The sequence below is a fragment of the Bipolaris victoriae genome, assembly GCF_000527765.1.
Source record: "Bipolaris victoriae FI3 unplaced genomic scaffold scaffold_189, whole genome shotgun sequence".
Taxonomy (NCBI): Eukaryota; Fungi; Ascomycota; class Dothideomycetes; order Pleosporales; family Pleosporaceae; genus Bipolaris; species Bipolaris victoriae.
In genome coordinates this window covers 1,606-29,056 of record NW_014575203.1, presented here as the reverse complement: position 1 = coordinate 29,056, position 27,451 = coordinate 1,606, and the positions used below count along the sequence as shown (strand labels likewise).

Sequence of the window (27,451 nt, the reverse complement as noted above, 5' to 3'; positions counted from 1 at the left end):
GCCTCCTTCGTCTGCCCGTTGGCCCGGTACGCACCAGCAAGGGCATGCTGCGATGTCAGCCGGTCTGGGTGAGCCTCTGCCAGCGTAGTCTCCCGCACCTTGACGACGTGCTCTAGCAGCCCTACAGCCTGCTTCGCGTGGCCTAAGTAACTTAGGTTTCTCGCCACGAGGTCCCATATCCGTGTGTGCTCTCGTGACGGATCTGACGGAGTGATTTCAAGGACCTTAAAGATGCCCTTTAGTAACGACTCTAGCTTCTTGTCTTCCCTCATCCTATTCAACGCCCATCCACACCTTAGCAAGATAGGCAATATCGTTCCCGGCGGGCCAAAAAAAATGGTCTCTTCAACGCCAGGCAACAGGAATGACTGCATGTGTGGCCGCAACTGCCTCTCGTACACTTGCCACGTCTCTGACTCGCTGCGTGACAGTGCAAGAATACATCCTGCGCTCACCCACGCTGCTCGCTGCTGCTTCTGATCTAGCCGGTCTTTCGCCCACGCGTGCGCCAGTGGATGCATTGACAGTCCGTCCAGGTCATCTGAGTGGTGTCCTGTCACCAGCGAAAGCGACGCAAGGAGAGCGCTGGCTCTGTTAAGCCGGTAATCGTCCCACTCGTCGGCTTGTTGGTCGATGAACTCTGGCAGCTGAGACACGTGCCACTGTCTAAGATCGTCCATCTCGTCAGTCTGGCTGTCGTCGGTCTTAATCACATCTCGAGCTCCACCCCATGCGCCTCGAAAGACGTCACGTGGCAGCACGCTAGAGTGCAGCATAGAGAGAACCCTAAGCAAGTCTAGCGCGTCTCGGCCTACCTCATCCTCAGAATCGGCCAGCACCCCGACGGACGCTTCAAACGTCGCGTAAACATGCCGGTACCGTGACTGCTGCTGCTTCGGATAGTGCTTTAGCAGCCGCTCGCGCAGCCGCTTATACTTTTCCGCATACTGGTCTAGTCGACAGTACTTCTCTGCAATGTACGCCCCCGCCTGGATTAGCGCAAGCGTATGTGATCCTAGCAACTGCACGACAGCCTGCGCCTGCTCTTTGCAAGCCTGCCATGATGCTTCTAGCACACGCGCAGCTTTAAGCAGAAGCTGCATCGAGTCCTCTTCCTCTAGACCTTCGAGCGCTTCCGTAGGCAGCGTGCTATACTGGCTGCACTCAGGCACACGCGACGTCATGATCACTGCGCCTTGCGCCCCAGACGGAACGTATGCTGTGTAGTCGAACGCTGGGTTATCGGCGTTGTCTAGGATCAGCAGCCAGCGGTCAGGCGTGTTGGCGAGCACCTGGAGCGATTCCTCAACGCTCTCTGCAGGCGACCCGAGCGCCTTCGCGATGGCTAAGAAGCCATTCTTAGCTATTGATGGGCTGCTGACGTCGACCCAGAACACGCCCCAGAAGCTGTTCGCTGTTAGCAAACACGCTTATATCTAGCATAGCAAAGCTGCAACACACTCTTCTCGCACTAGGCTTGCCACCTTAAGGCATACCTCGCTCTTGCCTATGCCGCCTATGCCTGTGATGACCAGACGCTTCTGCTCGAGTGTGCCTGGCTCGTTGTTGCGCAATGCGCTCTGGATCCGATCAACAAGCTCTGACCGCCCAGTAAATAGACTATTAATTAGACGAGGTACTATCCAGTGCACGTTTTTAGCTGTCTACATTTTAGCACTAGGATGCGCAACGTTAGATACACACTACCTACGCCTATAACGTTGTGCAATGTAGCGCTCAGTAAACTCCTATGCAAACTTAGTAGATTGACTACACTTTAGGCTCAAGATAGTGCTTACACGAATAGATATTGCAAAAGACAACTCTGCTCTATCTATACAAAGTCAACACTAGATTGCTCTATATACTAGGCAAAGTCCTCAATATACACACTCTGCTTCTGCTGTAGGTTCTTGATGCAGTCCCGCACCCGGAGCTTCTGTGCCATGTGCGTGAGATACCCCTCCGAAGCAGCTTCAATAGCGCCCTTCTTCTTATACTCCTCTAGTCCGATGTTCTGTAGTCCCTGCTCAACGTTAAAGCGGAAATACCGCTTCTCGTCGAAGTGCTTGGCCCACCGAGCGATAAACTTCCTCTCGGTTGCCTCTGTCTCAGTTGCAATCTGCACCACTGTCTCACTTAAGAACTTAGGCAGACCGTCCTCGAACGGCTTCTTGCCTGGGTTACCGGTCCCAATAGAAATGAAGCACTTGACTAGCGGCTTTAAGTCTCCCGTTTCCGAGCACCAGATATTAGCTGCTTCTCCTTCCACCTCGTCTACTGGGTTGTTCGCACCAAAGCCGCCGTCAGCAAAGCTACGGTCTCCAATGCTAACCGGGTTGAAGAAGGTGGTGGCAGCAGACGTTGCAAGGGCAGCTTTACATACGGTCGCACGGACGGCTGGCTCATGAGGGAGGCTATAGTCTCGGAGACGAACCATGTCCTTTGTGTCGCGGTCGATAGAGCATACAAAGCTATTCTCGTCAAAATCTGAGCTCTGAGCACAAGTTGAATGTCACTTACGTTCTACACCCTCGCTCCACCCCGTCGTTGAACAAGGCGGTCTCAGACGCACCGCTTTGGGCTACCACATTTCGAATCGCATTCTCCAGTCTCCCTGAGTCGAATCGCGACTGAACTGCACCCCTGATAGTGACTGGAAGCCGGTGCAGTTTCTCGCCAAACACGTCTGCAGCGAGCTCGCTGTATGCGTCTATGCATTCGTCGACGCTCATCTCGAGCCGGCCAAGCATGATGGCAATCAGTCTGTTGTGGCCATATCAGTCCCGCTCGATAAGCAGCATGTCTACTCACCCGCCAGTGCTGGTCCCCCCGATGAGGTCAAACACCTCGCATGGCCTCAGTGGAGGATCCTTCTTGAGCTCTCGGCTCAGTCGGTCCATGATGCTCTTTAAGATGTAGAGCGTTGACAGGCCGCGTACGCCGCCGCCATCGAGCGACAGCAGGCACAGGCCAGTGGTGTCGAGCAGGTTGGGTTCGCCGCCGTGCTGGGTCGCGACGCGCTGTGCCATGGCGCTGTTTCGTGATAAGATGTGCTTGTTGGTTGTAGACCGTGCCAGGACAGGTCGACGGCAGACACATAGCGAGCGTCCATGGTGGGCGAGGGGCCTTTCTGTGGGCTGGCAACAAGGCTGGCAACAAGGCTGGCAACAAGGCTGGCGGCTGAGCTGCGGGATGTGCGCTGCGGGATGTGCGCTGTGCAGCAGGCGGCGCAGACGGCGCCCCGCCAGTGGTGTTACGAAGCGCCGGCACGGCTGCCACACCCGCCCCTAGTCGCCCCAGCTGTTCGCCCAAGAAGTGCTAGAAGGATCTGTGCCGAGTAATATCCGAGTGGTACACAGGGCTGTGCAGGCGACGATTACATAACAATACCACCGCATCCACTTTCGTCGCTCTCGTAGGTCGCTTGTACCTCCCTCTGTAGAGGAGACCAGCTTTACAATATATATGCAGCTACAAGAAGCTTTAATGTTAGATAGATACTTTAAGCATTCTTGTAGCACATATTACGCTATTTTTTAGAAAGTAGAAGGCCAAGTTGGCGGCGTTGTAGCAATCGTTGTGTTGCGTAGCTATTGAAGGTTAATTGCAAACTAAGCAGCACAGCAATAGACATAGTGTAATTTTATAAAATAGTTTATTGTAAAGCTAGAGAATTGCTTTTAAGTAATATTATATGATTTATAGCTATAGAGATCTTGTAGAGAAAGTGCAAAGCTGAAGCAAAGTCAAAGTACCTGTCGTTCCTATCGCGACGCAGGGGTCTTTCGCTTCGCAGGGGGGGAGGTTACTCGCCAAATCAGTAGACAGAGATATCAGTCTAGCGATCGTATCTAGGCATCTAGTCGCAATATGAAAACCGGCAATTCTCTAGGGTCTTTGGAGTACGCTCGGGAGCAGAAAAATTAGGAAAAAAGTACTGGATGCAAAAATATCGGAAACCTCTAATTAAACAGTGCCGAGAGTTCAGCCCAAGATTCCCATTCTTCCAGAGGATGTCCTGGCTCCGTTAAACAGCTCTATATTTAGAACACGAATGGACGAAGATTCTGAATCATCTGAAGGTGCATCATGAGGCTATGGATGAGTCTACGCGCGCTCAAGTTATTCTGAAGTTGCACCATCTTGGTATACAAGAACAGCAGACAGACCCTAGGTACTAGACGAATATATCACCATTTGGCGACAGTTGCACGACCTAATGCTTTCCAGCAGATGGAAGCTTTATACTACATATGCTCACAGCCCCACTAGCTGAAAGTATACATAGATTAGCGGGTGGGTAGAGGTTGGGTAAGGGATGAATGGTTATAATCGAGCTCGTGCGTACGCCACGTGTTCTTTTGTTGAACTTACTAAACAACATCCTGATTGAATTATTGCTAGCGTATATTTATGCTACCTAAGAAGGCCATCTTATTTAAGAAGAAACCTTTTCACAGGATCTGTATGTTATCTACTACACATCTGCTACACAATGTATGTGGTGCGCATCTTGCTAGCATCCTTAACAACTACAGTTCGAGCTCACATGTCATTATGGTATCCGCCCCCTCTCGGAGGCAGTATGGAAGCCAACTCTTTGACAACGCAAGTGGACAAAGAATTCAATTTTCCGATTGGATGCTGCGATTCTCAGGGTGAAACAACATTACCCTCTCCTGGCGATTGTCGTGGTCATCTTGACCTTCTAGATACAGAGGAAGGCAGACCGCAAGTCACATGGGAACCTGGCCAGGACGCCTACTTTGAGTTATCCGACCACATGTATAGTATCGGTGTTCCAGGATCAACTCACTATGGTGGAAGCTGCCAGGTTGGATTCTCCGTGGACAGAGGTCAGACATGGAAAGTCGCAGCTTCATATCATGGGAACTGCCCTCACAGAGATAAGGACATGCCACAAGTCTTTAAATTTAAGGTCCCTTTAAACATACCAACAGGTATTGCAGTCTTTGCTTGGATCTGGTTGAACCGTGAGCACGAGTTTTTCATGAACTGTGCAGCGGTTCAAATTTGCTCGAGCGCTAGGAGTACCACCACGCGCACTCATACAAGCTTTGAAACTGTTCCTACAACACATTATACTGCAATACTAGATCCTACTAGCGAATCACAAAGAGCAGGTAAACAAGACAGATCTGACGGCTACGATAAATACTCGACAAGCCGCAGCAGTTCGTACGGTGCAAAGCTGGCTAGACGTAAGTGGAGATATATTAAACATCGTCATAGTGGGAAGCATTCCTGGCACAACTACCATATTCACAAATCCAATATCTTAGCATCGCCTGAAGAGCTCCGTCGCAGGTCAGAAAACCCAGCTTTCGATGTTTGCGATTGGAACACCGCACCCAGGATGGAAACAAGCTACTATTCTGTAGATGCGAGATGTGCACCTAACGCTAAGCTGAAGAACCTAAAGAGTGATGACTTTGAAATTGGCTGGGTCGATGTCTGCGGCGTCGTTGAAGGAGACCAAGAGTACACTATTCAGAATATTGAGTGTTAGGGATAGAGTCCTAGCAGGCTTATGAAGATGCTTTCTTAGTCCTTTTTATGGCAAAAAATAAAATTCAAATAGTACAAGTCAACTAATCTAGCGATGGAACGGCTAACATCGTCCATACATGCATCATTTGATTCTCCCCTGCGCCTCCTAGGTGATATCTTATTTAAAGACTTTGTGTTATCTTTTCGATTATGCTAATGTACATAAAATACAACTGATCGCCTGTATTTGTACATATTAGCAAAGAAAGCATAGTTAATACACAACCCCCTTGTACAAGAAGCATTCGCAATACTTTCCAGTTACGAGCACATCGCTGAGAAAGATGGCTATCCAAGATGGCTGTTGTACTTCTCGTGAATATATCTGCAGCTTTGTGCGGATGATACGGGACTTCAAGTTCCGTCGCGGTGAATGTTGATGGAGCAGTTTGACATACTGCAGCTGTAATGACACCGAACCGGTCAAGTACATAGTCAACTGGCAGATCGGATTCGGCAATTGTCTCATACTTCAAAGTATATGCTCTGCGGCCTTTCTTTTCAAAATCGGTTTTGCCTTTCCAAGTAATAAGGTGCTCCAAGTCAACCAGGTAGAAAGGGTTCGATGTCTTTCTTAGAAAACGCCCTTCTGCAATTCTTCTCAAAAGTAGCTGGTTAAGCTTAACCCGGGCGTCTTCCCAGACAGGATGTTGAGAAGCAGCAGCTGCAAGTACATCACAGTACTTGAGTCCCATTGAAGCCCACTCATAGTATTGAACCTTATCCATGCCCCAGTATTTGGCTGTCTTAACAAGCGGAGCGAGACACTGCTTACTCATCCGTATCTTAGATTGTGCCGTGTTGACGAACTGCTCCCATTGTTTCGCGTCGAAAAGAGAGTCTAGCTGCGGTTGCTCGTTCTTCTTATATTGAGAACATTCTTCTATCATAACCTTGTTCAGTTTTTCAAACAGCCAGTCAGCTTCTTTCTGTTGTGAAAGCATCTCCTTCCGTATAGCTATGCATGCTTGAAACTTTTCATCTTCAGAGGATATAGAGCGTAATGAGGTCTGAAGCGCCCGAATGTTTGGAGAAGCAGGATTGAAGTCGAGTATATCGGTACTTTGGAGGCTTAGCTTTGAACAGGTACTTCACTGCAAGACCTACTTGTTCGTTGTCCTTTCCATCTTGTGCAATGCCAAAGGCTGGATGGTAGACTACCGTGCCCTCAAACAGCTTATATACCTTAGGGGCTATTGTTTTCAAGAGGTTACTAACCCTTGCTTCTGATGTGTACGGGGATTAGGTACTATTGGTAGTGCTACGCACGTGCCTCTGCTTTATCTTACATGATGCTAGGCACGCGATAGCTGGCTGACCTTCCTGCCCTTACATTATTGACGTATAGCTACCCAATCTTTTCTTATAAGATCATGAACTATCGAGCACTTGCTATGTATATCCCGCGCTGAGTGCTCATTCAGCTTAAGCGGATGCTCTAGTCTTGAAGTAATAACTCCATCCCCTATCCAAAAAGGCCGACAGACATATCCAGACTGTCCCCATAACTTCTGTATGACGAAAAGTTCGCCGACAATCAACAAGAAGATATTGCAAGTGTCGATATGGAAAAAAGCATTGGGTCTCTTGGGTACCTTCTCTTTCTCTCGCCGATTCGGAGAAAAATCTTGGATAGTGTGTCCGCCTTCGACGCAGCAAAGTTAGTTAACTTGAAGTTGTGCGTTTTGACTGCGAAGGAAAAAGAAAGATATCTTAGGCCAATCCGAGATCTAGTATGGGATGTACCTGCGGTTGAAAGACTTTCACGAGAGGGCATGAAATTGATGTTGCTTGGAGACGGCGCTTGTGCACTCGAGCAGCGGTTGCGCGCGACGGAACGTTATTTGAATTCTCGCGGGAATGGAAGACTCACAATCTACTTATTGGGCACATTCCCAGTTTTCACGCCAACAACGACGACGCTCGACTCACTAGTCGAATTCAGCACTACAGGACATTCTAACCCTGTACGGTTTAACTGTGACAAGTATCAACTAGGCCGCGTTCGCGCTGTTTCAGACATAAATGCGAAGGGAGACTTTCTTATGAGTTTTAGTGCGCCAATGCAAGCGTCTCCTAATCCTATTAAGGGGTCTTGGTATAAGGTAGACGATGTTCCAGATCGTACAGTTGATTTGTGGGTGTATGTGCCTTCTTTGCGCGACCGTTTTCGCAAAGAAGTTAGGCTAACACCACTGGACGTGCTGCGGATGATGGGAGCAAACCCACTATCCGTGTCACTACCGCATTTTCCTCTAAAACCAACGTTCATTACGACATGTATAAAAAGAAACACTCGCGGTGCAGCACATAGTGCTTCGCTCAGTTCACTAGGTTTCATATTAATAATGAGCCAGCTATTTCATCTATATACCGGACGCTGTCGGTTAAGGAAATGGTCGCTTACAGCTACGGGTGTACAATTGTTAGAATTAACTACCCTGGATCAGTTTTTAAACGACGAGGTTTCTGCGCGCCAGCTGGTCGCACACTATAGAACATCTTCGTTTAGTGTTGATTCGGGCTCGCGCGCAACGATCGATTTCACGCAAGTGCCAAACATACAGCTCTTCCTTGAAGTAGCCAAATTTAGCACCCTAGGCTGGAGAGTCACTCTAAGTTAATATTTGAGTCGCTGGAGGCAGCGATCACCGCAGGGCCAAGGATCACGTGATTAGCATCACACTAAAACCTTGTCATTAGTGATAGTACTCTAGATGACGGAAGGGCTAATTACATAAGATGTGCATGCTGCGTACTGTTTTATAATATGTGCACGATATAACACATAATTGCGAACCAGTTACGGGGTCTAATAGTAGTTCTATCTAAGTCTAGACCGCTTACTTAACTATTCTAGACAGCCTATAGGTAAATATATGCTGCTTAATTAGTGGTCTGCCTGCATAAATAAAAGCCCTTATAAAAATGCATTTCGTAATAGAGTAGACCTTAAAATATTAAGTTTTGGAATATATAATGCAGATTGGAACATAGCCTTTACTAGTCAAGCCTACAGCTTAGAATTGAATTTTCACTTAACCTCAAAATGCGATATCAACATTGGTGTTTTATAAGCGCATTTTTAGGAAATGTCCTCGCCCAATCAACAATGACTATTAATCTTCAGCACAATAGGGTTGAACAACCTGATTGCCCGCGAAGGGTAGGCAAATATTAGGCGCTTATAGTCAGAACTAACAGGTAGTTAAAGTTGCACTTCTGCTCGGAGACGGCATGGAGGCAATGTGCTGCTCCAATTATATCGTCGGACCGCTGCGTCGCCGCTGACAGGCTTAATGATGTCGCTTCCATTGCAATCGACTTAGGTTTATGCTGCCAGTTCTTTAGGTATATCTGATCTTATATAAAGTCTATAAGTAAGCCTCTAATTTTCTAGTGACGATACATGCAATACGGTATATAAAGTTGGAGAAGAAGAAGAAGGACAATGGTATCCTGGCCTAAAAGAAGTGTCTAGTACTTTTAAAGAGGGAGTAGGCAGTTACATGTGCAGAAATGGGACTACTTCGTCGATTTGTCCAGGGGCAGGTGCTGGAAATTTGATCATTTCCAACAATGCGGCTACTCCCACCATTCTCACGACATCTTCTAAGGTTGTCTAGCACACAGCTGCTTATTATCTAGACTCTTCTTTGTTATTAGTTAATCTGGCTCCTGTAACCAAGTGCGCAGAGCTAGTCGTATAGCTGTTATGCATCCTTACTACACTTTCTAAAAAATAGAATTTACTAACTTAAGTACATCTTATATCCTACTAGTCTTGAACTACAAAGCATTTGATTGAATAATAAACTTCCATACTGCTAAGCCAAACGAGAGGACTAGCTGCTTTCTTCCAGCGTGTTGTATAGACTATGGACATATTGAATAAAATCATCCACATTTATTGCCACTATTTCCTCCAGTAGTCGATTGTAGATAGCTTTGATCACATCTGACACTTTGACCAAGTTCGATTGTACTGCTGAAGCGTGGTCAACTATTGCTTGCTGTTGCTCCATGAGATATTGTTTTATCTCTTCATCCGCTGGTGTTGCCTTGTCTAGATTGTTACGATCCTTCAACAAGCGGAGGACACCTGTAACTATCGTCCTACTGAGTTCTAGGCTGGTCTTTGAAAGACTTTCTAGCGGTAATTTCGTCTGGGCTATAGCGTGGCCTTTATAACTAGCCACTTCCTTCTTTGCCTCTTTGGCGATTTTGGTCTGTTCTACCGTCCTTGGTAGGCTGTCAGTGGCAATGCGTTCTTTGCCTACAATCTCTTTTTCTAGTTGAGCGTTTCTCAAGATAAGCTGCTCTTGTTCGGCCTTTAGACTCTTGATATCTGCTAAGTATCCTTTTTCTCTCTCGGCGTTTTGCAAGTCTCTAACCTCTTTTTTCAGCTTGGTTACCACTTGCATCGAACTCTTGTCTTTTTCTTTGTGATACTCGGCCTTTAAGCGGAATTCCTCAGCTTTAGCGAGTGCAGCTTGATGTTTGCTTTGAAGTCTCTCCATCTCCCCAATAGTCTTGCTCAACTGCTTTTCTACTTCCTCCAGCTCTCTTGCCATATGAGCGGTATTTCCAAGCTTTTCTAGGCGTTGTTTTTCTTTCTGAACCGTTCGACCAGCACGCATGCTGTTTTTGGCCTCTAAGCGAAGTTTGTTATTCGTTGTAACAAGTTGATGATTTATCTCTTCGAGTCGTTCTTTATCGCTTCTAAAGGCACGCTTGAGCTCGTTATGCTGGACTTCCCTTAGCAGAGCACTCGACTTCATCTCTTTTATTTTTTTGATCAGCTCTGTTGTTGGTTCATCATTTGTGACTCCAGCATTAGTCTTGGTGACAGCACTCTGGTGAAGACTCTTTGCTCCAGTATTAAGGCTCACAGCGCCCTGACGCCATTGGATTCTTGACCAGTTCTCGGCAGCGGTTCGGTGGTGGAAGAATGCAGTTGCCTGCTGGTAAGCCTGCTGTTCTTGCTCTAATCGATTTTGGACACATGCAATGTTGGATTGTAGACAGTAGATATGATGGTTGAGATTGACGATTGTCTCATTAGCCATGATTGTCTGAGAACTTTGGGCTTGGAGTTGATATTCGTAAATGCCATTCAGCGTACGCGCTTCGAAAAGTTGGTATTGAGTTTCTTGAAGCTTGCTAAGAACTTGATAAACTTGGTTCTCTAACTCTGTGTTTCGCTGGTTCACAGACGCTATAATTTGCGCGGGCTCCATGCTGAAGATCTTGCTTGTACTGGACCTGGCTGGGTAATGTATAGTCCTCGTTTGTGAAAGTTAGGATCAGTAGATTTTCGCGAAAGATGAGATAGAAAGTAGGTAAATTTATGTGAGGTATTTTTCTTATCGTGTGGCGCAATGATCAGGAGGTTAGAGGTATACTGGGGAGAATAAAGCAACTGGTTACCGCGTTGAGCTAGCGGTGAAAGGCCTGCAATGGTTACTCAATTTTCTGTTGGAAAATAACTCAAACTACTTCGATTAAGTTAATTCGATCGGGCTCAGCCTAGTGCTCTAGTGGGCGCCAAAAGGCAAGACCTTAGAGAGCTGTTAACTTGTTCATACTGCCTAACCAAATAATGTGCATAGGCGAAAGAGGCAATTTTAATAACTAATTGAAGCAGCTGTCCTACACGCGTTCTCTAGCGTCGCGAGTTGGTTGCGGACCTTCTTTTCTTTATACTTCTTGCAAATGCTAAAAATACAGGAGTACTCGAGATTACAACCTTGCGTATATCATCTAACACCCCGTATTCTTCTACAACATTGAGTGTATTGGTTCCTGCTAGTCTCCTCTGAATCCAGTACTGTGCAAGCCTCACAATTGCATTTTCTGGTCGGGCACGTCGAGACTTGTACTGCTGCAGCGTTCCCTGGGATACATCGTGCCATGTATTGTCTCTCAAGATGGTTGGAGGTTGAGCCTGAGAACTTGCAAGGTCAGTATCTTCTGGCGTTGCTAAGTCCCTAGTTGGAGTTTCGAGTTGCCCAATTTCTTCGCAAAAATCTCGACTAAGAGATGAGATAGCCTTTGCAATAGCAGCATTGGCTTCACATAGCTCCCAGATGTGTGGTACGAGCGATTCAGTAGACGCTTGACTGATAGTTTGTAGCGCAGCCCTGATGTTAGGGGTGTTATTCGCCATACCAATAGATCAGGATGCAGGAGCTGTGGAGTCTGCGTGTTTCCAATATAGGATGAATATATACTCTTAGAAATGGCAGTGAGATGCATCATTGCGAGGTGCAATCAAACTGCAGCAAGCCTAAAAAAAGGCCCTTGACTCGATTAATAAATACTCATGCAGATCCACAAGGTGACTTTACGTCTTGGAGTGGTTTCACTAGCTTTTTCTTAGTGAGATCTTGACTGAGTACAAGACCATTCAGGTACGTTCTGTCTTGTAAAACTGTTGCTAATTAGGCTCGGATCACGACAGTATCAAATCGACAATATCTAGGGTGTAAAGTCTTTTCTTTTGTCGACCATAGGACTCGTGTGAGTGGGTTCATTGATAGCACTTCCTATGACCAGGCTCTTAGTGTTTCGCGAGCTAAAATAACATAACAAGGTGAGATTGTATAAGGCTTCGCATATCTTCAAAGCAGGAAGTAGCTGAAAATATACATACACCTGAATTTTTCTGTTATATGACTACTCATATCAACTCGTACTCTTTGACTAGCTCCTTCCACAGCATTGAGTCTTCTAGTGACCAAACCCGATTCAAAGCCTCAAGATTTCGAGATAAGATTGAATGACTTGGGAGAAACTTGGACAACCTTTTGATAGTATAACGATAAAGTTTATCCATAGCCTCATCTGTGAGTTTTGTTTGCTCAGCGATCCATGGATGAATCGCAGAGAAACGAAGAGCACGCAAAAGTAAGGCTTTCTTGAATAGTCTAGAGAATGTTAGTATTAGAGATAGCTTGTTAATGATTGAGCAACTTGCGTATGGCCAGTGTTCACAGGGTTACTCAGCATTACTGTGCTACAACTTGTGTCTTGATACATCTCGTATGTGCTATTAGTAGTCGCACCAACACGGTCAAAGCAGACGATACTGGAGTGAGTGAACATCACCCAGAGGGCGACGACTTCGAGAATCCATTGCTGGCCTTTCGATAACTGAGCTTCGGTAGAGGGGACATGGACTTGTAGTGCAATACCCACATATGGCCTCAACAATTTAACCATACCTTCGCAGTGCTCTGCTTGTAGCGAAGCTACGAGAGGATCAGTTGGTGGAGGCCCAATATCTTTCCAGGCCATTTGTGAGCTTAGAGTCGATCTCCAATCTTTCAAAGTGACAATTTGCATATCTGTGATACTCTTAAGAGTGCACAGGGTCTTTTCACTTATCTCCATCGTTGTGGGGAGGTGCAAACGCACACAATCGTGGAAATTATCAAATATGTCTTGGAGAGAAACCTTTGTCCAGAAAACCCTTTCAGGAAACTCTCCAACGGTCGTCCAGAACCAGGGAGCAGGAATAGTGCGGTTCCAATCGAAGCAGTTGTTAGTACCACTAGAAGGAGAGTTAGAAAAGTACGAAAACTTGTATTGGCAACTGACTTTACTAGATTCTGACAGATCCAGGTACTCCTTCCTGCCTCTTTAGTCAAAGAAGTACTGGTGAATGCTGTTAGCCTAAACTTGTAGGTAATAACAACTAGTCTTACTTCTTAGCAACGTCTCTGTAAATGTCGCGAGCGTTGGAAACGTGCGCAATGCTATCTTCAAGCATTCCGTTCTGGTTTGTCCATAGTGCGGCCAGAGTTAAGGCCTGCGCAACCAGGATGTCGCGCTCTCCAAGTTTGTACTTGAAGATATCTTTCGCGTACGAGTAATACACTGAGCCTGGCAAGGGACTTGAGCTTCCTATACTATTGGTAGTTGATTGAAAGCTTCCTAATGCAAAAAAGAGGAGTACACAGGCATTCCTTGGATTCGGGATGATCCCTTTCACCATTAGGAGATCATTGATGAATTCGTCGCACATCTCCTGAGGATTGTCAAAAATTGGGTGCAGAGTATGCACATTGGTAACGTAGGACACAGAAAGCCGGTGTAGCTCTTTGCTCAAGAAAGCTTCAGTTCCGTGGCCTCGTTGAGGGTCAATTGGTATGACTGAACGACCTCTACCGAGCCCTTCTAATTCGCCGTGTGTACCGTAAAGTTGAGGGTCAATTGGTATGACTGAACGACCTCTGCCGAGCCCTTCTAATTCACCGTGTGTACCGTGAAGCTTCTTGTACCCAGCACTAGGGAGATTTTCCAAGTTGGGCAAAGATCTTGGCTCTCTATAAGATGTTAACAAGGCTGATAATCCCACTGAGAAGCGACATACGTGGCGGGTTCAATGTTATAATACACGCACTCAGTGCCGCGACGACAGCATGTTTTGCATGGAGAAGCTCTATTGCATTTCACCTTGCGAGCAAAGCATGACTTGCAAGCTCTTGGAACTCGAGTCCTGGAAGTTCTCCATGATTTTTCGTTGGTGGAACTGGAGTTTTGATCCTGCGCATCCGGAGCAGGTAGAAGAGACATCTTGCTAAAAACTAAGGCTATAATTGAGCTAAATTGCAAATTTTAAGAGAGGCAATACTCTGTAAGAACGTCGAGAAGCGTCTGAATGAACGCAGAAGATAAAGAGTGGTTAAGGAGTAGCAACTGATGGTGGCCAAGGTTGTTAGAAATCCGGAGTAAGTGCAATTTATGAGAGTGGAAGCTCATGCCAGCACGGATGCAAGGTTAGACGTCTACAGCTATCAAATAATGTTCATCACTAATCTATTGAATGGACAAGCATTTCACTGCTCATATCGCCACTGAACGCCACCTTTCTCCACTATTTTCCTCCTGCTCCTTTCGGCTCAACTATCTGTCACGCTAATGGCTCTCGTGACATGCTAGGGACCAAACTCGCCCGTATGTCACCTCAACAATTGCAATCATGACATAGTCCTATTGGTTGGGAAGCACGATCTGCTTGAAGCAACCTAGAATATCACCGTTTTGATGTGGTTGGAGGAAACCCGCATATGATACCATGGAGAAGATGCTGATGAAAAATTACGCTTTAATACTAAGGAACACAAGACTACATTACAAGGTGACTCATGAGTCAAGAATAGAGCAAACTTCTGCTTGAAGCACTGGAGAGCAGTCGTCCAATCGAACTCCTTCGCGTACTCCAATAGGCAAATCATTTGGTAGGTTGCCCCGATAAATCATAACCTTGGTATCCTTGGGCTTCTTCTTGTACTTCAGCAGCTTCGGGAAGGTATGCCCACCAATCATCTCCTGTAGTTGTTTCGCGAGGCGCGGGTGTTGAAGAAGCGCGTCAAGATCCACTAGTCCTAAAAGGATTATAGTGTCTGAGCGAGTTGTGACAAGTACTTCGTGGCCGTGAACACCATCAGCAGTCGAGAAGAAAGAAGCTACAGCTACGATTCCAGTGACGTGCTCGGGAAGACTATTCCTTGCCTGGAAAAGCGATTATATGAGTATTTCGCCGGGAGCAGCATGCTTAAGAGTGGATCAGCTTACAGTTGAGGCTGGGTCGTCAACATCTTGGCTACGTTTGTCGTTGGCCGTCAGGGTCTCGGTTGACTGAGAAGGTGACTTCGTGTCTGGTCTGCTAGACCGGCTTGCGGTCAAGGTTAGATCGTCAGTGTGTTGGCTACGTCTGTCGTTGGCCATCAGGGTCTCGGTTGACTGAGAAGGCAACTTCAATCTCGTGTTTGGTCTGCTAGGCCAACGACTAGACCCTGACTGTCTCGGGACCTGAATACATGAAAAGCAGAATCGCAGCCTGTTTATCAGTGTTTTGGTAACAGACTGTATATAATTAGGTTCTGTATTCAAGAATGTGTCCCAGGATCCTTACTGTGATTGTATAGTGAATCGGCTTGCAACATCCCTTATCAAACTCTTCCATCTTTCTTACTGTTTCTTTGTGCATTTCCGTAGAACTGAAATCACGTCTGCGGAATTCTTCAAAAGCCAACACCACGTCTTCATCTGCCCCATTTATGGTAGAGCCGAGTCCAACGGGTTGCGAGATAGACGTTCGAACATAGTGGGTACTGCCATCGCAATGAACGCCAAAAAAAGCCTTGATTTCTGGCTTCAAGGTAGCCAGCTGCTTGTATTCATCGTAAATATATTCAACAGTAGCGTTGTGCTTGCTTGCGTGGTACCGATATGGCTCGGGATGGGCGAAGGACTTCGAACAACTCTTGCATAGATAATTCCCGTTCGCTATGGTATGTCAGCTTTCATGTTTGCTTGAATTGCGCGAATGGTTCGAAAACAAAGTGTCTTACAATCAGGGTGAATGGTAAGGGCTTTTGGGCTTGGTTGGTCCTCTGAAGCATCAGGCTGAAAGTTTAGCTCCTTATCCTCTGAGTTTAGCTTGAAAATAGTGACAAACCATTTTGATAGTAGATCGAGCTTGAAAGCAGGCAACCGGTGAAGGACGCGAGGACGGTGAGGCAATCAACTGAAGGACGTTTTAGCCTTGCAGGAAGGGTGCAGGATATATGGATACTTCAGCCACCAGATCGAAAGCATTTGTCAGTTGTTCCCGACACTCAGAGGCCACTGTCGGGCAGGTGGCGCTTGCCGACGAACGGCATGAACGGCATGGGGCAATCCACGCGACACGCCTCCAATAGCTTGGCTAGGCGCTGGAAACCATCATCAATCCGAGCAAGAGAGATGTTATCCATGACACCGTGAATAATACTACAGGAGCGCATTGTTGACTTACGCTGTCCCGAGATTAGCATGACAGACTTAGTAATAGTGGGTCTCATCACAGATTGCGTGGCCTAAGGTCATTGAACACTACGCTAGTCAAAGCCACATAGGGCGATACCGCGGGTTTGGTATGATGAAGCGATCAGCACATGTAGGAAGATCATTCAATGAGGCAGTTGATGCGTTAGAAGTGAGGTTACTCGGCCCGAGCCTCTGGGAACGACGATGTGAGCACTCGTAGCGTGAGTGAGTAGAGGTGCAGGCTCTCGAAGTGGATACGCACTTGCCAATTATCACGATTGAGATGAGTCTTCAATCTTAGCTAGAGACTGTATTGATTCGTCCAGGCCTTGAATCTATACATAATTCAAATCGGTTTGCAAGAACAATGTCAGCTCCTCCTCCAGTCGCAAAGAGAGGCACTTTTGGCAATCCTCTAAGCCATAGCACCGATGAAGGGACGTCACACAAACGCCTGCCACGACTAGACCATCTCTCTCTACCAATGACAAGGGACGAAATGCTGAGTATTCAAAGTTGTTTCTTAAGATAGGGCGAAAGTTGATAAGTACGCAGGTTTGGCCTTTGGCAGTCCATACAAAGTGGACCCTTGTGTCTTTTTCCACCTCCAAAACGGCATGCTCATCAATGGCCTTAGCCTGTAGTTGTACGAGCTGGCCGGAAATAGACTGGAACTTCACTGGCACAATTATCGTGTATTTGGCGTCCCTCGGGAATTCAATGAACGCTTCAACAGCATTCGCCGCCTGTTTTTGGATTAGCGGTGATATCAACAGGGCTTGCCCACATACGATCGTGTTGTCGACAGGTACCACAGCCTGAGCCATCTGAAAGTGAACGTCGCGCAGATAGGTAGCCGGTGAGGGTCTGAAAGGGTAGCAAGGCAAAACTCAAAGGATATTTCAGCCTTGTCGGTTTCATAGATATATTTACGTCAAACTTCAGGCCTTACTCTCTCCCAAGCCTTCAACCCTGGCGACACCAAACCAAGCATAGAATAGCTTAATTGAGACATCCATAGCAACGAACGAGGGGTGAACGTGGGTACGAGTCTATAATACCTTGAGCAGCAACTTCATGCAGGGCTGGCGGAAAAGAAGCTGTCTGGGCACTTTTCAAGGCGTAGCGCCCTCCACAACATGCTAATATCGATTTAGTAGGCATGATATGACTCGCAACTAATGACGTCCCCGGATAAGCATAGCAGACTTGGCGATATCATGCCCTTCACAGCTTATGAAGCCTGCAGCGGAAAGGCCTCTGACTGAACGCTACACCGATCAGATTCATGCAGGGCGGTACCGCGGGTTTGGTAAGGTGACGAAGCGATCAAGAAGTGGCAAGCACGGTAATAATGTGCTTAGATAACATCTAACTCTACTAGGCACAGTCACTGAACGATGGATTTACGCTTATGCACAGAAGGGTGGGGGCTATCCCTGTATGACAGGAGGTTCCCAAAGTAGTTTAGTTTTGATCACCCGCACCGGGTATTCAAATCTAAACTACTTTCAGGATCCCCCTTCACATCGACTTCGCGACCATCACCGCTTCCTCTCTGTGAGAAATGGCATGTTCTGAGTATGAAAAGGAGTTGATGAAAGCATTGAGCCTGTGCAAGCCATCTGATGTCATCAAGAACGAAGTTAGTAGTCTCTTTCGAATCAGTGCTGGTGTATAACTTAACAGTACCTAGGCCTTGCTCCGATGTTTCCGGCAATTCATAGAAAACGGAACTGTAATTGAGTGGTGTAAGATTCTTCCAGAGAGCTTTGGGGCTCACGATGTGTCCACGGCTATCCAAAAGCTCCGGGCGCCGGTTCGCGCCGCCGATGTAGTCACGCAACAGCCACAACAGCCACAACAGCCACGTGATACCCCTAAACCACCAAACGAGCAGTACTTTGAGGGGTTCGTTTCAGAAAAAAGGAGGTTGGAAAGGTTGTATAGAATTGCTCAACGCATGACTGGCGTTGAGACAACGATACAGATATGCGAAGACCATAAAGACTTAATTCAAGCCGATCCGATCATACAGGCAAAAGCGATATACAAGAGAATAGAGGGGCCTGCGGATGGAAGTAACCTACTCTATCGGCAGCACGTTATTCTTTTCGGAGATGCAGTCGACCGATACGCAGCTTTGCGGCCAGTGCAACTCTCAAGAGGACAAAACTGCAAAACCGCCGCTTTCGAAGCGATCGCTGAAGGACTCAAAACTGAAAAGAAAAAGGTGGCTAAGAAGTACACTCACTCTCGCCTTTACTTGAAGTTTGCAGAAATTGGAGGGCCAGGTTCTCTTTATTCAATAGATGGCTCCAAGTGGGAGTAAGCATAAAAATAACCAAGTTTAGCATTCTCTAACGTGTTACAGCATGGAAAATACCAATGAAGAAGACATAGAGTTGCTCTGCAACTACAGGAAAGAAAGGCTACCAACGGTGGAAGTGCGATCACAGGCTCTTGATTTTGTGGTCATCAAAGATTTTACACGGAATCTCCTGGCTCAAGGGGCAGATGCAGCCGAGATTACAGCAGGCCGCACCGCTTTAACAAATTTGATTTGTCGTCACGTAGAAATTGCAAGGTTTATACAGGATGGCACTATACTTCCAGCACGCACAAGCGTATACAACAACGAACAGCCCCAGCGTACGTCTCCACGATCTCCTGTAAGACCTGGATCCGGAATGGATATCAGAACGCCTTCCCTCACCATGTCTTTCGATCCGCAAAGACCAGTACCATTCCACCATGCTCTACAAAGTCACCAATCATATCGTGCTGCGGAGACACGCGCGAATACAGCCAAACGACGAAGGATCTCTAGGGATGAAGGCTTACAAGCCCTAACAGAGTCAGACAGCATACAAGAAGATGAGCAGACATACTTTACGCCTCGTTCACAAGCTCCACAACTTACTGCCGGAGCAAGAACCTATGATCAGGGAAATCATCAAACTGAAGAAACCCCAAATGCCCTTCAGTTATTGGAAAATGGTAACGAATTAGAGGCTACTGCTGTCGAACTGCGCCAGCAGCCATCCACATACATCAGCTCATTTCAAGATGAGCAGTCTTCATACACTTTTCGAGGCCTAGAGTACGGACCGGGATCATCGTCAAATACTTTAAATGGGATATTGGATCAATTCTGTCCATCAGAAAATGAAGACTCAATGAGGAAGGCGAGCAGTGCACTGAGCTCCAGTGATGTCAGGGAGGAAAAAGATCAAGATGGCAGCGAATTACCTTCGGTGGTGGTCAGGGATGTTCGCATTGGGGAGCAGCGTTTAGAAGATCTCGATTTGTTTACTTGCTACTAGTTAACATCATCCGCTGGCTCAATAAACAGTTTTTGAGTCAAAATTGGAGTGTGTAATGGCACTGGCTGGTACATGACCTCTTCGAATACTACAACAACTACATCGTGTTGCAATATTACTTCATCGGCCTCCCCAGTCGACTTGCTTCGCAACTTTAGCTTCGCGTTACTATGAGGCGCATGGAAAGGTTGAAGAATAAGAATATCGTGTTTCGAAGTCTCCAGCCAAGGAGGTGATTGCTGAGAGCTTATCTCCACTCGGAGGACTGTGGGAGGAAGTTGATATTCTTCGGGCTTAGCCTTCCTTATCTTCGCTTTCGCGAAATCTGCTACTAGGCGCTGGACATCTCGCACCTTTCTCGAAGTTAGAAAGTATCATCAATGCTATAAGTATCTAGCATACTATCGTGTTGTTGAGCGCAGTCCTGAAAGGAATCGTTACTTCTCCAGGAATATGCGAGAGTGCTATCTGTGGCCTTGGCGTATTGTTCTCAAAGTCCACTTCCTTCCATTGATCTTTTGGCAGCAAGGCGATCTTTTCAGAAATTTTGCGGGCTTCTTCTGTGAGATTTGTAGGTATAAGCTTAAATAGTACCATGACAATGTTGGCTTTGCGAAGCAGGAGGTTAGATGGTGCACAGGCAGGCGCCGAGCTTTTAACATCTCTACATGACACGTGCATTAATGATCATTTCAATGGAAGACGTGGCGGTGCATGCGGGGCACTTCTATGAATTTAGGTGTCGGAAGAACAATGTTCCTTCGCTTGTCTGCTATTGGCTAGCACTTTACAAGTAGACGAATCACTGCGTTCCATTAGGTTTCTTATCATTTTGACCATAATTATAGTACTCGTGGTATTCTTGCCCCATCGCAGAACTATTCGAGACCCTCAGAGTTCCGACAGGAACTGCCACAGAAGTTTGAGCAACGGATTCACTTTCTTCTTGAGTGCTGCCTTGGGCTTGGCCTCTGTCGCCATTCGTTCTGCTAGTGTTTGTCTGATCCGCTGAAGCACCCGTACCCGAATCATTAGAACGATCCGATTGGTTGCTAGTCACGGTGGGGAAGCTTCCGTGCGCGAGGCAAAAGTACCAACAGCTGTCAAACGTAAGCAGTGAATCTGTATTACATTTCTTACGATATTCACAAATAACTAGGAATTATTCTTGCAGCATAAAGTCTGTCTGCAGAGAAAGGAGAAAATTGTCTTGTGGAAAGTAGCAACAAATGTTGAACAGTATTCATCACGCCGAAAAGCAGTGAGAATGCTGCTGCCGTCGCCCTTACCATTTCATAAACCCTATCATAAGAACAAATACTTTGCTAACTTACATTAAACGATAGGTGTACGGGATCAAGCCTTTCCTTATGTTTTGGGTTCTAACAAGTGAGTGAGGCTATGGGTTGATCGGCTAGCAAGCCAAGAAGCGACAAGGAACTGATGAAGTCGTTTGTATGGGGAGACGATTTCGATGCGCGACACAATGAATAGTAGTACTAAGCGCTCAATCTACTGATAGCGTGTGGCACAAAACACTGGGTAGCAAGTACTAGCACGACGTACTAGAGAACGATGATTGTATAGACGATGCAAAACGATAGAAGAGTGGATTAAGCAACTAAAAAATCTGAATTGATCGCTGTCCTTTATACTTGCCTCTATCACCTCACTTGCATTTGATATTCCTTAGATTGCCCAGAACCACGCCCCTTTCCTATACTGCAATAGATCAACCCGTCTGCAAAAGCAACAAGCATTTGTTGTATCCTTGAATCATACCAAGGTGCATGGTCCATGTCGCTCTGGCTGCATAGATGTTTGATTTTATAGAGTGGCTTGCAGACTACTCCGTTTTTGGTGTAGATTAAGACGGTGGGTCTTTTGACATGACTGCTTACGTGCGAAAATGAAAATTTCAATTTCGAAAATGTAGCGCCAAGATATCAATACTAGTATTTACGGCCTATGTGTCACCATAACGTGAACACGTGCGCAAGCCAAATCATAAATGATGCTAACTCTGCAAAGCAATCGCATACTCATATGCGCCGCTCTATGTTCCCTATGTCCCCTGCCCTCTACAGAAGTTTTGTACGCGTCGCTTCTGACGTGGGCACGTGACTTTGAGGCGGGGTCAAAGGTGGGGCATAAGATCTGTTTGCGAAGCCGCCTGACTTATGCAGATGTCTTTCGGGCAGCAATGTTCGACAGCCATATCTTTCTGGTTCCATCTAACGAAATATATACCATACTGCTCATCACAGTTCTCCTCGCACCGCTCCTAATACTAATACTATCTCTTCACCTTTACAAACCAACGCCACAACCACCTCGGTTCTTGCGACATCACGCTCCAATTCCGCCCAGGCATATAGTGATAGCTTCGCGATTCGCGAAAAATTCCTTACCTGTTCTAATCATGGCGGTGTGTTATGTCAATTCTTTCGTCCACATTCGCTGCTAACTGAACTAGAGGGGCGATAAGGCTCTTGCCGGCGAAGAAGAGAAGGACATTCCTGGACACCTATTCCCTCCAGACTCTTCAAAAGACCGAACGATATGTTTTCGAGGACTATATCTATCGATAGTCAACAAGGATACGAACGACGTGAAAACACATATAGACAATACCACCGCTACAACTCAGTATAAAGCCTACGAAATTCCGGCTGGATATACATGTTATGTCAGGGGTGCTAGCGTTTATTTCAAGACTTAAGAGGAGAGAGCTAGTTGTAGGGAGAACAGTTCTATCAGTCGATAGCCATCATCATGACCGCACCATATGGTAAGAGATACGTCTTGCGTGTGATCTTTTGGGAACAACAGAGCGAAAGTTCCTGTACACTTTAATCCTTGATCCCTTTCCCATTTCCAGAGACGACTGTTTTGAATGACTGAGCTGAATGGTTCAGGTAATGCTGAAACCTCGTGTGACAATGCATTTGTGTACATATACTTCATTGCTAAACACTTGACCATTAGTAATGTATTGTACGCGTGACAATCTGACTCACCCCTCTCTTCGTGCGATAGCGAGTTTGCTGGTACTACTGTGTGCCTTTCGGCTTCATTTTGTTGTCGCATGCCGCTCCTTAGACCATGATTTGGTTCTAGGTCTTAACGATATTAGCTGTTGACCAACCTCTAGAAGCTCAACGTACCAGTGCAAGGGCGTTTCAAAGTTCTAGCATGCTCTACTTCTTGATGCTCTACTTCTTGGTGCTCTACTTCTCGGTGCTCTACTTCTTGGTGCTCTAATTCTTGATACGCTAGAACAGATGTGAGTCGACTTGATACTTATTAGGGTGGTATTGTATACTTCTTTTGAAGGCAGTTCCCGATTTGGCATAACCTGCCACTGCAGCCCGCAATTCTGTACGATGCATCCAGCCGGTAGGTAGCGTGATCGTGTCTATATATTTCGGAGCCATTTCCATTAGGCAAGCAAACACGTCCTGGCTCATTTTTCGGATGTCCAAAACTGTGTAGGAAGCGCTTACAAACATGAAAGCCTTCATCTCAAGAGACCGCAACATCTCAAATCTGACACCAGGGTTTTTCTCATCGCCATGCACCATTGTAACCATTTTTTCAACTCTAGTTCTGTAACGAGCGTTCAAGCGGTCCGTTTCGTGCAGCCATCTCGTAGTGTCTGCAAGCGTTTCATGCACTTGCAGTTCGCAGTTCAACTGCTGCAATTTTCTTCTAATCGCCTCGAAGTCCGTCTTTGTGGCACTAACAGTCCATATGCAGCTTTGTATCGTGTTCAGGTCCGCCAACAGCTTCTCCATAACGTGAAAATTGAAAGTTAACAGCTACGATGCGGGGTGGTTGTATAGTATAAGATCGAAAGTTTCGATGGAGCATGCTGATGTAGCAAGATTCTTGAACCGATAATTTCAATAGTGCAGGTTCACGCGCCAAGATTTTGAAACTGAAATTTTCAGGAATGCAGGTTCATGCGCCAAGACATCAAAACTGCAAAGTTTAAGAACCATTAGCTAACAACCAACCAGCTGCGCAATAGTTAGATTAACTACTCAAACTACCAGTATATTGCCATACGTGGCTTTTTACATGGAATTAAGTACGCCGACTTAGGTTTTCAAGTCGAAATCACTGAGTACTAGCGCTACATCGTTAGTTGATCCCGTGACAGTGCTGCTGTTAGACTATTTCAAGGCCGGGCCGCATAGGGTCAGATTGGCTCAAAATGGGCCAGTTCCTGACAGCTGCAGAAGTAGGCTAGTCAAAAGATTGTGACCAACTCTACTAGCTAGGCCAACCCCGCATGTATATGGAAACAGCAAAAGGCAACAAACCTGGCAAGCCACGCCCTCAGCGTTATCTCTTTCGCTCGTTCTAGATTCGACAATCCGTTATCAATTAGACGAATGCATGTATGCCATGGCGGTATTGCAGAACATGCTATTTCAAGGCCTGCAGCAAAGCATACTTCAAAATTAAATAGGCATAGTTAGTTTAAATCATCATACGTGCAGAGTAACATGCCTTAAGCCTTCCATCTAATAAGGCTTTTCCGTGTTTGTTTATAAAGCTTCGGGTACTCTAGCACGAGACATTCCGCGAAACCCATCTACGATCACACGGGACGTAGCTGCCATTTACTCGTCTGCAGCTACAAGTGCTCTAGCACAGGAGCACCTTATACCTACAATCTGGAATGTATGCCTGTAAAATTCATGTATGAATTGTGCGCCTTGTTAATCCATATAGACGCAACCTACAGACACGCCAAAGAATGTCAGCTAGCTCTGGGGCGACAGGCGTATGCAGCGTGTGCCAGCATGTCAATAATGAGCACAACTATTATATATGCGAAGTCCTAGGCTGTTAGAAGAAATTTAAGGTTTACTAAGCAGGTGGTTACACAGGTTCGAGCAACTAATATGTGCTTTGTAAGTGGTGTATCGACCATCTATACTAGTGCTCCATAATTGATTCATAGGGGATAACGCGTTTAGGGTAAAAGACAAATGTTGTGAGGTCTGAACGTTAGGAGGGTCAGACTTGATTAGGCAAGGTGGCTATTGTTTTGTGGGGTTCCCATGTTAGTCTAAGGCTACCAGTACGTACAGACCTTGCATTAGAAAGATCTGGAAGTCATCCCTTGCGACGAAATCGACAACCACTGCCCACTGAGTCGCGAAGAAAATCCCAGATTTCAAGTAAGCTTCAGATAATTGAATGCTATTACTCTATACTGCATAATCCGAACACAAACGCCAGCTACCAGCCTAAATAACATTGACATAGTTCTACGAGCATTTCTTCAATGTATGGTAGCGCAGTTTTACCGCACCCAGCGTCCGGCTAGGGAAGCGTTTACATACCTCTTCCCACTCCATGCACTGTTTGTCCTTTAACGAGAGTAAAAGTGCTTCTTCTGACTCTAACCATCGCTTGTGCGTCCGTTGGCTGTGTCCTCTCGTATCCTCTTCTCTATTCTCATCCTCTTCGTCATAGCCGTCGTTTGAGCGGTCCGTTCCATGACTAGCAACATCATCATGGGCGCTGCTCATCCAATTCGCCTTCAACCCTCCGCGATCACAGAGATCTGCAGCACTGCCATTACACCGGTATCCTAGCAGCACCCATGAATCCGGTGATAGCTGGGTCATGCGGATAACTTTGCCTTGTTCGCCGAGGACCTTGTGACCGAGGGCTACTAGATCGAGTAAACCACTTGGGTCGCAATGGCGTAATATTACTGACACGACTGAAGAGTTATTTGGAATAGTGCACAGCGTTAGATCGGTGATCTGACAAGACATGCTAAATCCAGATCTATAATCGACATTGATTACATCTTCAGCCGTCGCGCCTGGAGAATTTGATCCTGGAAAGCAAGCTTGTGACCCTGTATTGATATCGAGTCGTTCCGATATTGAATCTTGTTGTGGTTGGCTCAACTCTACTTGTTGCGGTGGCTTCGTAGGTAGTGCATTGTAGTCCAAATTTCTAAGAGCAGTGTTGGATGGCCTGCGTCCTATCTCAGATGTCCAAGCCCTGTGCCTGCGCGGTTGAGATCTCGATAGAGGGATGTCGCATGTCTCACTGTGGCTGGAATTTTCTCCATAGATGTCCCCAGTCTTGCTACCACTATCTTGTCTACTTGCCCCACGCCTGCCGGATTCTTGGTTAACATTTCCTCCTACTTCCAGTCCTTGAGAAAAATTTATGTATTCTTGTGCTTGTAGTCGCTCTTTGACCGTTCCCTGGACATGAGTGCCGTCGCGGTGTTCTTCATCGCAGAAATCAGTCAGAGGGAGGGCTAGACTGAGGGTACAATCTTCTTCATGGCCAGCATTTTGAGGACTAGCAATATAGCCGTCACTAGTACTAATACAAGAAGCTTGGTCGCAAAGATGCAGCAGTGCTGGTTCAGGCGTATAGGTAAGTTCGATTATGGGGCTCGGTGCCTGTTGCTCAGCCATCCTTTGCCGCTTCGATGGATGGGGATGATCAAGCTCTAGATCTGGCACAACGTTCGGCACTGCTTCTGGGCTTATTATTGTATCACCAACCGAAGATTGATGGGATCGTTTTTGGCTTCTTGACGATCCATTCACCACACTAGGGATGCTGGAGGAAGTTTCTTCCTCTACTGTTAGTCCTTCTTTGACTGTGTCAGCACGGCTCCCTATACAAATCAGATTATTCAACTCACCATGATAAGTATCTTCAAAATCTTCTGTAGAGAAAGCGTACTCTACAGCTGTATGGAGATCACTGCGCTGTTTGGCGTGGTCCCTACAATTGGCAGTGGTAAGATACTGGCATTTGTCCTGAGAATTGGGGGAGCTGTTGTAGTGATTGCCAGTCGCGTCATTTTTGGTAATCGAATGTAAGTCTATCTGGCATCAGTGAAATTAGCACCACAATCAACTTGAGTACTTGCCTCGACTGTCTCCATGAAACGACTCATTCAAGCCTGAACCCAATGTTGCTTGGTCTATAACTCCCTCATCGCACAACTCACGGCGAAGCTGATAGTGACTATCGCCCATTGCAAGCTCATGGGTGCCTATTGTATGGTCTAGTCCAAACAAATCGCACTTTTCTGAGTCCATGCCCTCAACTTCTTCCACATGGCTCGTTGTCTGTACCTGTAGTGTCTGTTGAGGGACGGCAGGAAGGTTGTTTTTGCTTTCTAGATATGACTTAGTCCGCATTGATTCGCTTACACGACTAGGGAGCAGGCATTACCTTGGAGTAGCAATCCTAAAGATTGAGTCGCTACTTCTCCATGACTTCTACAAACATTCTGTATAGTCTTCTTAGCCTTAGGCTTAGAGTAAGTACGCTTGAGTAACGTGGGGTTGTAGTGTCTGAACTCAGATGAAGTCTTCTGAGGAACTGAAGTAAAAGTAGCCATGATGAGATCTTGATAGAATCTGATTAAGTCTGGCTGAAAAACAGCGTAGTACCCGAGAGTTTAAGTAGAAAACCACTTAGTGAGCTAGGGGCCTCCCTAAGTGAACAAACACCTAGCTCGGAACGCTAAATTGATTGCAGTAGGCTATCTTCGGTGTCCCCGAAGCGACCTTCTTCATTTACCAGTGTCTTGCTCTTGACTCGACTGCTGCTGCAAAAGCTTCCAAGGGTTTGCATAAGTCTATGAGCGGGTCCGTTCCTGGAAGAGCCAATTACACCAGAGGGAGTGGTCGTGATATCTATTTGACCGAAGGAGTGTGGGTGACGAC

At 46.4% G+C, this 27,451-nt stretch overlaps 18 protein-coding genes across 18 annotated transcripts; 5 read left to right on the top strand and 13 right to left on the bottom strand.

Moving 5' to 3' along the window:
- Positions 1-2: 2 nt before the first annotated feature.
- On the bottom strand, positions 3-272 carry COCVIDRAFT_115442 (hypothetical protein; the record flags this gene model as incomplete). The annotated part of the gene is made up of 1 exon (XM_014694968.1): positions 3-272. A coding segment is annotated over one exon (270 nt), but the record flags the coding sequence as incomplete, so codon positions are not given.
- Positions 264-1,652, bottom strand: COCVIDRAFT_52490 (hypothetical protein; the record flags this gene model as incomplete). Its single annotated transcript, XM_014694967.1, has 2 exons — positions 264-1,407; positions 1,462-1,652. Coding segments are annotated over 2 exons (1,335 nt in total), but the record flags the coding sequence as incomplete, so codon positions are not given.
- Positions 1,653-1,867: 215 nt separating this feature from the next.
- COCVIDRAFT_115445 (hypothetical protein) lies at positions 1,868-3,032 on the bottom strand (the record flags this gene model as incomplete). The annotated part of the gene is made up of 3 exons (XM_014694966.1): positions 1,868-2,474; positions 2,524-2,766; positions 2,815-3,032. The coding sequence occupies 3 exons, from the start codon at positions 3,030-3,032 to the stop codon at positions 1,868-1,870; spliced, it is 1,068 nt and encodes a 355-aa protein (XP_014550452.1).
- Positions 3,033-4,498: 1,466 nt separating this feature from the next.
- Positions 4,499-5,533, top strand: COCVIDRAFT_115435 (lytic polysaccharide monooxygenase; the record flags this gene model as incomplete). Its single annotated transcript, XM_014694965.1, has 1 exon — positions 4,499-5,533. The coding sequence occupies one exon, from the start codon at positions 4,499-4,501 to the stop codon at positions 5,531-5,533; it is 1,035 nt and encodes a 344-aa protein (XP_014550451.1).
- Positions 5,534-5,788: 255 nt separating this feature from the next.
- On the bottom strand, positions 5,789-6,518 carry COCVIDRAFT_43035 (hypothetical protein; the record flags this gene model as incomplete). The annotated part of the gene is made up of 2 exons (XM_014694964.1): positions 5,789-5,926; positions 5,973-6,518. 2 exons carry the CDS (start codon positions 6,516-6,518, stop codon positions 5,789-5,791), a joined length of 684 nt encoding a protein of 227 aa, XP_014550450.1.
- A 621-nt stretch (positions 6,519-7,139) lies between these two features.
- COCVIDRAFT_115457 (hypothetical protein) lies at positions 7,140-8,198 on the top strand (the record flags this gene model as incomplete). The annotated part of the gene is made up of 1 exon (XM_014694963.1): positions 7,140-8,198. The coding sequence occupies one exon, from the start codon at positions 7,140-7,142 to the stop codon at positions 8,196-8,198; it is 1,059 nt and encodes a 352-aa protein (XP_014550449.1).
- A 425-nt stretch (positions 8,199-8,623) lies between these two features.
- On the top strand, positions 8,624-9,200 carry COCVIDRAFT_115423 (hypothetical protein; the record flags this gene model as incomplete). The annotated part of the gene is made up of 3 exons (XM_014694962.1): positions 8,624-8,740; positions 8,789-8,925; positions 8,975-9,200. 3 exons carry the CDS (start codon positions 8,624-8,626, stop codon positions 9,198-9,200), a joined length of 480 nt encoding a protein of 159 aa, XP_014550448.1.
- Positions 9,201-9,419: 219 nt separating this feature from the next.
- On the bottom strand, positions 9,420-10,814 carry COCVIDRAFT_115448 (hypothetical protein; the record flags this gene model as incomplete). Its single annotated transcript, XM_014694961.1, has 1 exon — positions 9,420-10,814. The coding sequence occupies one exon, from the start codon at positions 10,812-10,814 to the stop codon at positions 9,420-9,422; it is 1,395 nt and encodes a 464-aa protein (XP_014550447.1).
- A 545-nt stretch (positions 10,815-11,359) lies between these two features.
- Positions 11,360-11,722, bottom strand: COCVIDRAFT_47049 (hypothetical protein; the record flags this gene model as incomplete). The annotated part of the gene is made up of 1 exon (XM_014694960.1): positions 11,360-11,722. A coding segment is annotated over one exon (363 nt), but the record flags the coding sequence as incomplete, so codon positions are not given.
- Positions 11,723-12,256: 534 nt separating this feature from the next.
- COCVIDRAFT_43030 (hypothetical protein) lies at positions 12,257-14,154 on the bottom strand (the record flags this gene model as incomplete). The annotated part of the gene is made up of 6 exons (XM_014694959.1): positions 12,257-12,503; positions 12,554-13,129; positions 13,177-13,251; positions 13,284-13,731; positions 13,774-13,904; positions 13,952-14,154. 6 exons carry the CDS (start codon positions 14,152-14,154, stop codon positions 12,257-12,259), a joined length of 1,680 nt encoding a protein of 559 aa, XP_014550445.1.
- A 570-nt stretch (positions 14,155-14,724) lies between these two features.
- Positions 14,725-16,045, bottom strand: COCVIDRAFT_21103 (hypothetical protein; the record flags this gene model as incomplete). Its single annotated transcript, XM_014694958.1, has 5 exons — positions 14,725-15,093; positions 15,157-15,393; positions 15,557-15,870; positions 15,936-16,005; positions 16,043-16,045. The coding sequence occupies 5 exons, from the start codon at positions 16,043-16,045 to the stop codon at positions 14,725-14,727; spliced, it is 993 nt and encodes a 330-aa protein (XP_014550444.1).
- Positions 16,046-16,727: 682 nt separating this feature from the next.
- Positions 16,728-17,219, bottom strand: COCVIDRAFT_115458 (hypothetical protein; the record flags this gene model as incomplete). Its single annotated transcript, XM_014694957.1, has 1 exon — positions 16,728-17,219. One exon carries the CDS (start codon positions 17,217-17,219, stop codon positions 16,728-16,730), a length of 492 nt encoding a protein of 163 aa, XP_014550443.1.
- A 740-nt stretch (positions 17,220-17,959) lies between these two features.
- On the top strand, positions 17,960-19,718 carry COCVIDRAFT_21102 (hypothetical protein; the record flags this gene model as incomplete). The annotated part of the gene is made up of 3 exons (XM_014694956.1): positions 17,960-18,037; positions 18,089-18,720; positions 18,767-19,718. The coding sequence occupies 3 exons, from the start codon at positions 17,960-17,962 to the stop codon at positions 19,716-19,718; spliced, it is 1,662 nt and encodes a 553-aa protein (XP_014550442.1).
- Positions 19,719-20,520: 802 nt separating this feature from the next.
- On the bottom strand, positions 20,521-21,510 carry COCVIDRAFT_21101 (hypothetical protein; the record flags this gene model as incomplete). The annotated part of the gene is made up of 4 exons (XM_014694955.1): positions 20,521-20,818; positions 21,053-21,117; positions 21,392-21,459; positions 21,501-21,510. 4 exons carry the CDS (start codon positions 21,508-21,510, stop codon positions 20,521-20,523), a joined length of 441 nt encoding a protein of 146 aa, XP_014550441.1.
- A 687-nt stretch (positions 21,511-22,197) lies between these two features.
- COCVIDRAFT_115428 (hypothetical protein) lies at positions 22,198-22,440 on the top strand (the record flags this gene model as incomplete). Its single annotated transcript, XM_014694954.1, has 1 exon — positions 22,198-22,440. A coding segment is annotated over one exon (243 nt), but the record flags the coding sequence as incomplete, so codon positions are not given.
- COCVIDRAFT_115455 (hypothetical protein) lies at positions 22,437-22,685 on the bottom strand (the record flags this gene model as incomplete). The annotated part of the gene is made up of 1 exon (XM_014694953.1): positions 22,437-22,685. One exon carries the CDS (start codon positions 22,683-22,685, stop codon positions 22,437-22,439), a length of 249 nt encoding a protein of 82 aa, XP_014550439.1.
- Positions 22,686-22,993: 308 nt separating this feature from the next.
- COCVIDRAFT_115438 (hypothetical protein) lies at positions 22,994-23,515 on the bottom strand (the record flags this gene model as incomplete). The annotated part of the gene is made up of 1 exon (XM_014694952.1): positions 22,994-23,515. One exon carries the CDS (start codon positions 23,513-23,515, stop codon positions 22,994-22,996), a length of 522 nt encoding a protein of 173 aa, XP_014550438.1.
- Positions 23,516-25,003: 1,488 nt separating this feature from the next.
- COCVIDRAFT_115451 (hypothetical protein) lies at positions 25,004-27,123 on the bottom strand (the record flags this gene model as incomplete). Its single annotated transcript, XM_014694951.1, has 4 exons — positions 25,004-26,364; positions 26,416-26,598; positions 26,653-26,908; positions 26,938-27,123. The coding sequence occupies 4 exons, from the start codon at positions 27,121-27,123 to the stop codon at positions 25,004-25,006; spliced, it is 1,986 nt and encodes a 661-aa protein (XP_014550437.1).
- Between the last annotated feature and the right edge of the window lie 328 nt (positions 27,124-27,451).